The sequence below is a fragment of the Alosa pseudoharengus genome, unplaced genomic scaffold (assembly GCF_046254945.1).
Source record: "Alosa pseudoharengus isolate Yale_2024_CS ecotype anadromous, Long Island Sound unplaced genomic scaffold, YU_APseudo_1.1 YU_APseudo_1.1_scf_17, whole genome shotgun sequence".
NCBI classification, from domain to species: Eukaryota; Metazoa; Chordata; class Actinopteri; order Clupeiformes; family Clupeidae; genus Alosa; species Alosa pseudoharengus.
In genome coordinates, this window is record NW_027468640.1 from 28956265 (window position 1) to 28969134 (window position 12870).

The following is a 12870-nucleotide window of genomic DNA, read 5'->3' on the forward strand; positions in this document are numbered from 1 at the left end:
GTAATGGGATGGGTTGACATGGCCCCTTGAGATCAACATACAAAAAAAAGGTGGACCTCCTAGGCCCTACGGTTTTCGAGATATTCACAGAAAACTGTCTCCGGCCACCTACAGGCCAGTTGGTGTATAGTAACATAAATGAATTTATTGTGTGGCCCCCCATGAACGGAATTCCACGAAACTTGGCGTGCATTCAGAGGGTGTCATAATGATCCTACACTTCCAATTTCGTGCAGTTTTGACTATGTTAGGTCACAGATACCTGCGATTACAACACCTCATTTTTACTTTTTTGTGTTTAACTAGGTGGCGCTATACATGAAATTAGTGGTTATGGAATGGGTTGACATGGCCCCTTGAGATCAACATACAAAAAAAAATGGTCCTCCTAAACCTTACGGTTCTCGAGATATTCACAGAAAACTGTGTCTGCCCTACCCTCCTTTCGGGGGGTGCAGTCCAGCGGGGGGGCTACAGATCCATGGTTCCATGGTATCCATATGGGGTTACATGCCCACCAAGTTTCGTCTACCCCGGTCTTTCAGTGTCCCGGGAATCATTGACAGAAATTTGGACATGCGAAAAAGAAAAAAAAAAAAAAGAAAAAATCTGACTAAACCTATATGACCGCCGCTTCGCTGCGCGGCGGTCATAATAAAATATCTCACATAGATCACTGATGTTCTTTTTTTATTCATGTAAGTAATGTCTAATTTCATGTAAACTAGTAAGCTACCTAGTTATCCTGATAGCTTGGCTGGTATCATACAATGATAGTATTGTGCTAACCCTACACGATGAGTATCATATAATGATAGTATTGTGCTAACCCTACACGATGAGTATCATATAATGATAGTATTGTGCTAACCCTACACGATGAGTATCACATTCATCAATGTTCCTCTTATTCTTTTGTGTGACATGCAACCCCATATCAGTGACTGTGGAAACGTTATTGTTTTCCTCCGGCAGTCATATATACATTTACATTCGGTTACAGTGGGCTAAAGAGAAGCAATTGTGGATTGTGGCTGATTGGATGAGTGAGAGATGAATCACAAATCTGCAAAGGGCATGAGATGATGCTGGAATTTTTGTTTAGTGCCGTTCCAATGAAAAATATAAAGATGACAGTCTGAAGAAAACAATGAAATGTCCACAGTCATTGATGATATGGGGTTGCATGTCTGATAAAGGACCAGGGGAGATGACAGTCATTATTTCTACAGCAAATGCACAATTTGGACACATTTGTCATTCCATTAATCAAAAGAAGTTTTGGCGATGAGGAAGTCATTTTCCAGGATGATGCTGAATCTTGCCATAGAGCAAAGAATGTTAAAACCTTTCTTCAGGAAAGACGTGAAGTCAATGGCATTGCCCCAAACAGTCTGGATCTCAATTCCATTGAAAATGTATGCTGCAAACTGAAGAAAAGGCTATAGGCCCCCAAAACTGAAGAGTTTCTCTGAGAGCTCACCTTCAATACCACCACAATCCTGCAATCTATTATGGCTCTCATGACCGATATCTGAACACAACTGCATTTAATTTCAACAAAGAGATGAAGCATCCAATATATTTTGTGGTAAATGTCTTTACTTAACTGTCACTTGGGATGCAGTGTGTTCATAAGTGCCCTAGACTGCGGCCCCCTGAGTTAGCCTGTGCTGATTCCAGCTTCTTAACTTGCTCCTTTTTCACAGTAAACTGCATATCCTTTTTCACAGTAAACTGCATATCTTTGGTGTGTGGACAAAACAAGGCCTTTGAGGACATAATCTTGGGCTTTGTGACACTGATTGACATTTTCAGTCATTAAATCAATCAAACAACTTTATTCATTGAGAAAATAATTCACAGACGGATCGGATGGATGGATGAAAGAAGCCCATACTGTAGTTCTGTCTCGCAAAATACCAGATAATAATAATAATAGTAAAAGTAAGCTTTATTTGTATAGCACCTTTCATACACAAAATGTTCCAGCAAGTTGCTGGTTTATAGAATGCTACAGCTCATCTCATCACAAATCTTTGGTGTGAATAGGCCTTTAGGCTACTCTATCTGGGTTATGGAAAAATTAGATTAGGCCTAATATCAAAATAATTGCGAGTGTAACATGTGTTGTGTTGAACCTTTTTCATTCACTTCTGTTTCAGCTACAGATGTTCTCCAGTCCTTACTTCCGGAGGTGCCACAAATATCCGCTGGCCCACTTTGATGGAGAGAAGGTAGACCTAGCCCCCCAGCCCTCCTGTTTAATCTCCTCCACCATGCAGGCCCTCCACCTCATCTCCCCACCTAAGGTCCTTCCCTGCTGTCCCAGAGAGAGTGACCGGGCAGAGTCCAGGGCAGTTCAGTTGGGAGGACAGCTCCTGTTCCTCTGACTAGTCCAGGTTAAAGGGACACCAGGCAAGCCTGATGCTTTTTCTCTAGGAAGCTCCCCCTAGCGTCTGTACGTGTCGATACGTGTACAAGCCCTCGCTCGGACTGAAGCTCTTTTCCTTTTCTTTGCATCTTCCGTCAGGGGTAGGGCTGGGACAACGCGTCGACGTAATCGATGACGTCGACGCAAAAAATACGTCGACGCAAAATATGAGCGTCGATTCGTCAAGCATAACGTGTGCTGCTAAATATTTTTAATTTTACACCTTGTGTTTTCCATACGTTGACTAATCTGTGGCTGGGCACCACGAAATCAAAACCGGCCACCACACATTGATGTTCTATGTTGTAGGTCTGCTATTTAAATTAAAGATAAGATAACATAATTTCATTGAGCTGCACTTTTTACTCACACAGCCTTTCCTCGCCCCGCCCGCTCTCTCTCGTAACGAGCCTGCTGCTCCTCCTCTGCATGTGCATTTAACAAAATATTCACGATTGTTGAAGGACTGTTGTTGCCACATAGAAGCACTGCATAGAACACAGTGGGCTAAATTGCTATTAAATCCGCTTAGCATCGTGACAATGCTGCGCAAATTTGTTCAAAACCGCTGCATTAAAGTTAAAGCACTGCTAAGGTCTTATCACAACATAGTACATTGAGGAGACGAAACGAAGTTAAGTTACAGTATGCAATCAAGCAGTAGCCCTATCTCAAAGCTAACGTTAGAATACTGTTTGGATGTCAAGTTTAGCATGCTTACTTGCAGCTGCTTGTATTACTCGTGCAGGGCTCATTTTATTGACTCTGTTTGCAAAATCCCGATGGAAATGGAAAAGTGTTTTCCAAGACTCAAAAGTGCTTGTCCAAAGGAGAAGTACGAACTGTTATTTGAACTAACTACGTTATGAATTGCATAGACACACCCAGGGGCGCCTGCAGGAATTAATGCTATGGTACGCACACCCATCACCCCCCCCCCCCCCCCCCAAAAAAAAAAATCACGCGTGGACAATAAAAAAATCACGCGTGGACAATATTTGTCCGTTTCCAGGTTTTAGCCCCGTGCATTGTAAAAGTAGCCTACATAGCATAACAACATACACATGCAATAATACAACAACAACGTCTACAATGACCTATTCATTTGGACAACTTGATACAGCCCTATACAGGCGAAAGTTACCTTGTTTTGTTCTAGCGTACCGTGACGTCTGGCTTTAAACAGCTGTAATGCAGTCTAACGTTCTGACAAGCACAATGCCTTGTTCTTGCCCATCTGGAATAACCCCTCTAGCTTTGCTGCCTCCATACTTTCTGTTTTCGTTGTTTAAACTTGTGATATCCATGATAAATATTGAGTTAGTGAATTAGCTCAACATTGTGTGCTGATAACCATATAGATAGCCGAGTAAAAGAAAACAAGTAGCCTAGTTGCGTGCCTGCGTGCATATTCTGTCTCCTGCTCAAACAAAATGTGCGCGCGTTAATTTTCATAACGTGTTCACTAAGTCACGTAATAGAAAATTGTAAATAGCCCGATGGCATGCAGCTAATGGGATACTGTGCATAGTTGGGAAGGTATGGTGGGCCAATTTGGTGTGAATACACATTACACACACACACACACAAGGGAAAATTTCTCTCGTTGAGTAGCCTGATGGTACGCACAGTGCGTACGGACGTACACCTGCAGGCGCGCCTGGACACACCAGCAGCCTTTTAACTGTGTTAATGTTAATTGCAAGGATTCCCACACGAACGTCTTAAAATGACAGGCACTCAATTAGACATACACTAGCCTACTGAACTTTATTGAATGCTACCTCTGACTAAGAATGCATTACTTTGCACTTGTAGTTACTTGCACTTCAGTCTTTTATTTTGGAATCTTAAGAGCAATAAACATATATTGCAATGTTAAAGAAGTCATGTTTTTTCATTCAGATATGTAAATAAACATGTATAAGTTGCTATTAGTGAATTAATGGGGAGATAATCGATAATCGAATCGAATCGAAATCGAATCGGACTGAAAAAATGAATCGTTAGATTAATCGATGCATCGAAAAAATAATCGCTAGATTAATCGTTTAAAAAATAATCGTTTATCCCAGCCCTAGTCAGGGGTTTTCGCTGCTTCTTCGCCGGCTCTGCTATTATACACACGTTCGCAACAATCGCTAGCGTTTCGTTAGCCTACCTCTGTGCTGGGGATGCAGGATGTAAACTGATCCTGCTTCTCACGATGTCTGAGACTTTGTGAGACTAAAGGTCGACGGGTACGATACACCGAACTTTCAAGCGGGATATTCTTCCTACAGGCAGTAGGGGTGGGCGAGAGAGTCTTCATTCGCCCTTTAATGAGTCATTTAACCATATACCGACTTACGAAGATGATTAAATAACATGAAAACGTTGCCTGGTGTCCCTTTAATGCAAGTGCTGCAGTCCTACGTTCACGTAGAGAACATACACAAGCTCAACTGGGATTGAAGCCCTGATGTTTTCATGTAGCAGAGCTGTGTGCATTCCAGTGGCAGCTATTTTTGTCCTTTTAATAGTTTAATGGTTAATGGCATTACACTATATTTGGTGTCGCCACTATGCCCTCTATCAAAGGCCAGCCAGAGGCTATGTTATATGCAAACACAACTATACAGAAACAGTGAACACACACACACACACACACACACACACACACACACACGTTGTTTATGACATTTTATAAATAATGATAAATACATGACACATTATCACTTTTGTTTTTGTTTTCATCCATGGTTGGTTGACATTACAATAGAATGGACCCAGTACACACTGCACTTCCCTCATGAGAAAATACAAAACCTTGTTGCTCTCACAGTGTGGGACTATTCCTCTTTGACACATCAGATCTCCAAACTCTTGTGTAAAACATTTCTCATGAGTATTCCTAACAGAAAATCTATCCATGCCCTGTTTATCGACTATCAATGTCAAAATAAAATGGGCCTATACATGATGATCTTGGTATTATCTAAAAATAAAATATTGAGATGTACATTTGCTGGCTATATGAACACACATTGATTATGAAAAATAGGCTACTATAATATTTTGATTATTGCAGTGAAGCAAGCAGACAAACAAACAAACAAACTAAATGTGTTATTAGCAGCAACCTTTACACTTTGTATTCTGTGGCTGTGCTTTAGTAATGATGAATAGGTTATATGGCCTAGACTATTTACACCAGACACAAATGTAATCAGTGGAAATTATGCTAGAAACTGTAAGTCTAGTATTACCAATGTGTAAATAATAACATAATAACAGAACATATCGGGTGCCCGGTTTGGCTTCAGACATCCCGCCACATTCAGAATCACGCTACTGGGTGGGACTGAGCAGCGTTTTATGGACCCACAGAAGGCAATGGACTACATCAAATCAACAACGTCTTTGGAGATCCCGGACCCAGATTAAAAATGTAAAGATTAAATTTAACATGGCAAGAGGGATGCGGGTGACTATTTCCCATGGTGTTTTGCAATAGACATTTCTATAATGCACATACAGGCAGGAAGAGAATTGATTCAGAGGATATTAATAGAAATGCTCAAATATGGTCCTCACAAATATATTGAAATCTAGTTGAGCACGGCATGTCATTCCAAGCTTTTGAAAACTCTGTAGCTTCTGAGGAGATTTCTACACAGTCTTCACCATCCTCTTCATCCGCGTCATCTACATCATTAGGTTCACCAGGTGCCCAGTAGCTAGATTAAATAAGCTCTGTGAGTGAGCACTCCAACACATGCTTCCACCAGAAAAAACAACACTAGTTTAACAATATCTTAATATTGGGTTTTACTTACGGGTTTGTCAGCACGGTGCCATCCACCCATTTCCATACACCCTCCTCTTCAGTATCCGAAAGACCAATCCAGTGATTCTTGTAAGATGCTAGGAATTCCTGTGAAGTGACATGTATGCAATACAATGCTGATATGTTGATATGTCAACTAAATCATACTCTTGAATGAAAATGTAAAAAAAAAATCAAGGTATGTGTAGATCATGTCTTTAATGAACATCAGTGTAATATCATTTGATCTCACCTGCTCATCTTCATCGTTCACAATCACAAGATCTGCCCCCATTTTTAAACAAATTTGTCTGCTTTCACTCCAGGATTTCTTCGCAACACCGATTTTATAGAGACTTGTTTTTCTGCGAATCCATTTATCCATGATACGCCGTGACACTAAGGAATGTTTACATTGGCACACTTTGAGACTTTCTGGCCAGAGGATTAATAATATATAAAGTCACATCACATTGGCTGCATGTCTCACAAATGACAGAGATCCATTTATTATGCATACGAGACATCCAACATTAATGAAAATGAAACAACTTATTGCATAATAACTTATGTTAGAAGGCATAAAGAAGACTTTAGAACACCTTCTATTTCAGCGCAACCTCTAAGGACACTTGCATGAGCTTTTTGTGCAAGAGTCTGACAATCATTACATTTTTACTCACCTAATTTGTCACGTAGGCTCTGCAGCTCATCTCTTTCTCTAGTCAAGTTGTTGTAACTGCTCTGTAACTGAGATTTCTCAGTGTTCAAGTGGCCGTAAATGGTCTGTAAGATTTCTTTTTCTTTTAGTAGCCTACGGTGTCTTGTGTAATTCCGCTGGATTTTCTTGTAAAAATTGTTTTTTTTGCATATTTTGCTAGTATAGAGTCTAAGGAACAAGATTTTTTTTGTCTTCAAATTTTCACGATCCATTTTCACACTTAGATGACATCATCATTTATATAATGCATAATTAAGACTGGGACTACTATCACTTGGGGGTCAAATGTGAGAAAACACTGGTAAAGAGGGTATTCTGCCTAATTTTTGGGTGCTGATTCTGAATATAATATTTACTTAGCTGATTTTTTAGTTTTAAACCTGCTAATTAGCATTTGCGGCCTAAAACTGGCCTCCATAGGCAACATAGAACGGGTGAATAGGGTAAAAAATGTAACTCCTTGATATTCTTATGAAACTTTACTAGTTGATTAGTTATGTAGAGACAATATTTTTTTGCATTACAAGTTTTCTGAAAATATATGTTTAAGCATGTAATTTAACAATATCTCATTAATTATGCACTAATTTGCATACATTTCAATTACAGACATCTGAATATTGGATAGTTAACATTGAATGTATACGTTCAGGTTTGCCTTCAGAACTTTTTCTGGATTCAGAGCCTTAAAAGAATGGCTTGTTCAAGCACCAGTCCTAGGTTATGCCGATTTCAGTCGTCCCTTTATCTTAGAGATGGATGCATGCCATGCAGGATTGGGGGCAGTTTTGTCACAGGAGAAGGATGGGTTACAGCGACCAATAGCCTTTGCTAGCCGGGACTTGCGGCCAAGTGAGAGGAACATGTCAAATTATAGTGCCATGAAACTCAAACTCCTTGCAGTCAAGTGGGCAATCACAGAAAAAAATGTCAAGTATCTCCTGGGCAACACGTTTACCGTGTATACTGACAACAATCCCCTCCAATACTTGCAGTCAGCGAAACTGGGCGCTCTGGAACATTGCTGGGTTTCTCAGCTTGCCCTCTTTATTACAACATCAAATATTGTCCTGGGCCAGCTAATTGCAATGCCGATACCCTTTCTAGGCTTCCCACAAGCCCCACTAACACTTTGCGATTTGTGTCACACGGCCTGGACGTCCCCCTGCCGCTTGCCATAGCCAACATGCAAGCCTCAAGTGCACCTATCCAAGACTACTCTTGGATGACAGAATCTTGTATGGTGGACACCATCCCTGGTCGAACCAAAAGAGACCGGAAAGTCCTGCAAGGGACTGATCCCTGTATTTCCAGATACCTGTGGTTTTGGTGACAGGGACGACCACATACCCGTATTTCCAGATACCTGTGGTTTTGGTGACAGGGACGACCACATACCCGTTAAGACAAGTGGAGTGAACCAAGGGAAGTCCGCAATTGATAAAGCAGTGGTCCCAGATACAGGAAGTGGATGGGACCTTGTACCGAGCGATCCAGGCTCCTCCTTCCAGGGATCCAGTGCTGCAGCTTTTACTGCCAAAGGTGTTGCGAGTCAAAGTGCTCACTAGCCTACACAACAACCACGGCCATCTGGGGGTGGACAGGACCACAGATCTGATATGACAGAGGTGCTACTGGCCCCAGATGTGGCATGAGGTGCAAAAGTGGTGTTCTGAGTGTGAGCACTGTGCTTGCTAAAGCAAGACAACCCAAGCCAGAACCTTCTTGGGAAATATGCTAGCCCCTAAGCCTTTGTAAATAATCTCCATTGACTTTACTCTCTTGGATTGGGCTAGCACAGGACAAGAGAATGTTCTGGTAGTCACAAATGTTTTCTCAAAGTTTACCCAGGCCTTTCCCACCCCTGATCAGAGAGCTTCCACCGTAGCTAAGATTCTAACTGAGAGATGGTTTTATGTGTATGGCGTGCAAAGGAGAATCCACTCTGATCAGGGGAGCAGCTTTGAGGAGGAGCTGTTGAAACACCTGTGTGACACCTATAACAAAGACTAGAACCACCACTTATCATCCAGAGGGGAATGGTCAATGTGAACGTTTAAACAGGACACTTCATGACTTGTTCAGGACCTTACCCCCTGAAAAGAAGCGTAAATGGCCCCAGTTGCTCCCTCAGCTCCTGTTCGCCTATAATACCACCGTGTACCAGTCCACACAGCACTCCCCATACGAGCTGATGTTCGGTCAGAAGCCACAGTTACCAGTCGACCACCTACTTGGATATACTGGAGGTGACCACAGGGTCAGTCCACCGACTGATTGGGTGGTGCAACATCAAGAGTACCTGACTTCTGTCTATGCTAGTGCTAGGAGACACTTAGAAGAGGCTGCGGCATATCGTAGGCATGGTGGTCCTAACACTGTAGTCCTCTTCAAAGTGGTTGTATGCACATCCCACCTCACTGAGGCCAGGTGCAGGACAAAAAAGCTTATCAAGGAAAGAAGAGTAGTTGTCCGCACACTGCCATCATAACACATAACGCAACGTTTCGACCCACCAGGGTCATCATGAAGACCCTGGTGGGTCGAAACGTTGCGTTATGTTTTTAACTCAATAAATTTAGTTCTTCTGGGAGATTGTAGTGTGCGGTCCTGACACTGTACCCATATTACCACCTGGCACTCTAGTCTTTTTCTAGTGGGCAGTGGTAGTGTAGTGGTTAAGGAGCTGGGCTAGCGTGCAGTAGCCTGAAAGTTGTCGGTCGGTTCAATTCCCGGCTTTCACTGTTATGCCCTTGAGCAAGGCACTTAACCCCAAGTTGCTCCGGGGACAATGTGATCTCTTGTAATATAGCTGACATACAGTATGTAAGTGACTTTGGTGTCTGCTAAATATATGTAAACTCTTTTGCAAGAACCATTTTCATGGTCGCCACAAAATCCAGGATACATGGGTGTCTACCAAGTATGAAATTGTGGAGTGTCTTGATGGAATTGGCACACACTATAAGATCAGGCTGTATGGGGAAAAGGGCCCCCTTAAGACGTTCCACTCATAATACTGCCGGACAGCATTCAAACCCCTTCCACCTCCCACAGTCTGTTTCACATGAGTTCTCTGCCAGTGTAGCAGAAGTAAATATTCTCCCCGTCCCCTTCAAGCCTTGGCAGTAGATAGGTATGCTACCAGGATGGTGAACTTTAAAGACAGGTGTGTATGCAGAAAGGCTGACCTGCAGCGCTGGCGCACACGTCCACCTGTGGGTGGTGATCATATACGTAGCTTCCTCTCTGGGAGAACACAGCCGGTCATTTGATATTTTTGCCGCATGGGTGTTTGTGGTTGTTGTTGTTGGAAGAACATGGCTTTATTCTTAATTCTAAGACTTCATTGCTTCTCTCGCACTCCCGGCCTGTTGGCTGTGGATAACCCGTAGCTTTTAAAGAGAGCAAATGCACATGGTTTAGTGTCTGAGCAATGTTTTCCCTTGAGTTTTTTGTTTTTTGTATTAGTTCAGGCTGTGAGAGGGCCATCCGTGGTTTGTCTGTTTGTTTGTACCTTATATTCTTTTGTTTGTTAATTTTGCCTACTGTTACTCAACTACCCATGCCTATGTCACCTGTGTTGCCTGTACTATTATTATTATTATAGATTATTTCCAAGACAAATTTCTCTTAAGGTAGACAATAGAATGACATGGCAGGTCAAGGAAAGCATCAAGAAAAGCAAAGATTAAGAAATCGTTTTTGACATAGGCAACAAGGGTGGAGGTGTTTTTACACTTTTCAGACACTCAAAGTTTGAAAACTATGGATATTGTTTTAGAACCAACAACCTTTCTACATTATCTGGGGGTTTTGTGTGCAAAAAGTGGAATTAATTGTCAAAAAATTAGAAGAAAATGTGAAAATCACTTTTCGGACTAGATATAATCGCTTATTTTAAAACATACAGAAAAAAACACTAAAGATGGATCGTGAAAATTTGAAGACAAAAAAAATCTTGATCCTTAGACTCTATATTAGCAAAATATGCAAAAAAATTAATTTTTACATGAAAATCCAGCGGGACCCTATTTTCCAAACACAGCGTACTGTACTATTTGGTCATGTTGTTAAATGTGTCCTCTAACTGTGACTTTTGAAGGGTCAGGTTGTTGTAAAGTGTCTGTATGAGGTCTCTCTCTCTGGTCAGGTTATTGTAACGGGACTGTAAGTGGACTATGTCATGGGTCAAGTTGTCGAGAGTCTGTTGTTGAAATGTCCCATCGCTCGCGTTGTTGCTGCTGTGTGATTTGAATAATATGATGGCAACAAGTAGAATCACACACAGCACCGCCAAACACACTGTAGCCAGCTTGTAGGATCCTGAGGGAGACATACAGGGTATATTGTAAACACACTGAGGCAAAGATACACTTACATCATGTAATGAGATATTGAGCACTGACAAGATTGGTCTCCAGAGACTCTCCATGCAACATGTACCTTGCCTTTGCTTGATTAGTGAAAATTAAAACCAAAAAAGAAAGATGAACAGTGATGTCGTGATTAATATGTCTCTCTGCCTGGGCTATGGGATAAACCGTAAATATACTGTACCATATATACAATGTTGACACTATCGTCTCATATCTATACATGTCCTGATGCAGACATACTCCCACTTGCCCTGGACTCCTTTGCTTGCTGCTGTCCCTTTCTACATTAAATTGAGATTTTATTTCTATTTCGCGCAGTCGAATCGTTTTTCTTTCACTGATAATACACACTCTACCTTTACTAGCTGCAACTACTGGACAGGCACCAGGTAACTACACAGTGTGGTCTAGGGTCATAGCTGTTGTTGCACAGCAGTTGCTAGGTAATAAGATAAACTTCTGTATGTCTGCTGCCGATCAAATAAAATCATGCCTTTTATGTCTGTGTACATGATTTGATAACCAAGAAGAATTGCAGCAGAAGAAAACTAAGGTTTTACTTGAAACTGTGAAAAATGTTGTATACATATTTTATACAACATTTATATATATTAATTAAACAAGTGTGATTCAATCATGTTACAGTTATTACAGTTTAAACGTATTCTCTAGAGAACTACAATGTTGGTCCAATATACAATGAACAAGAAAGCAATTAGCCACATCATGTAATACATCATGTAAGCTGAGTTATTTATTATTTACAACAAGATTACCTTCTTTACTAATACTGGATATGCCCATCTTGTTGAAAGTCTTACTGGTGTGTATTTCAAAATCTTGCTTGTTTTCTTCATCATCAATGTTCTCAACAATCGCCTCAGTCATCTCCATTTTGTATCCCTTTGATTGACTGACTGCAGAGAGAGGGAACAGATCTGTTCTACCCTGAAATTAATAGTCTGATATACATCTCACAGAGCTGGAAAGTTGAGCACTTCCTGTACTTTCAGGAACATGATGGTTAAAGAGGAAGTAAGACTACTAGTTTCTACTTATTTCAGGATTTTTCCTCATCATCATCAACAATGAAGACACTGTGTATAATAGTATATTTCTTTACACACACACACACAAACACATACACACACACGCACACCCACACACACATCTCTACTGACCATCAAGGTACTGGATGCCAGTTAGTGTTATTATTATTAATTTGCTTAATGCAGGCGTCACATTTATCATAATATCTCTATTAGTCTGTTTCTGTTAGTTTTTTAAAGTTTGTGCTGTCAATATCTTGTACATCTCTATGCTCATTGTGCTGGGGAGCGCGGTAGCGACATAAACATCTAGCTTTTCTAACGACAGCCTTTTTGTTGTAAACAAAATCAACCGAAGCGTCCTCAGGTGACATGAATGACTAGGCACCGTTGCTCACATACTGTACCTATGGTTGCTCATCCATCATCATATAACACCTGCCCAGACGATTCGATTGGTCTGTACAAGTTCTCATAGA

At 41.1% G+C, this 12870-nt stretch overlaps 1 protein-coding gene and 1 long non-coding RNA gene across 2 annotated transcripts; both read right to left on the bottom strand.

Moving 5' to 3' along the window:
- Positions 1–5147: 5147 nt before the first annotated feature.
- On the bottom strand, positions 5148–7040 carry LOC143128082 (CD209 antigen-like protein A). The gene is made up of 4 exons (XM_076289756.1): positions 6926–7040; positions 6496–6641; positions 6253–6350; positions 5148–6153 (listed from the first exon to the last, which is right to left on the bottom strand). Exons 2-4 carry the CDS (start codon positions 6625–6627, stop codon positions 5994–5996), a joined length of 390 nt encoding a protein of 129 aa, XP_076145871.1. The 5' UTR covers positions 6628–6641; positions 6926–7040; the 3' UTR covers positions 5148–5993.
- Positions 7041–11035: 3995 nt separating this feature from the next.
- On the bottom strand, positions 11036–12870 carry LOC143128083 (uncharacterized). The gene is made up of 3 exons (XR_012987801.1): positions 12799–12870; positions 12119–12259; positions 11036–11289 (listed from the first exon to the last, which is right to left on the bottom strand). It is a non-coding gene; the product is annotated as an uncharacterized LOC143128083 (long non-coding RNA).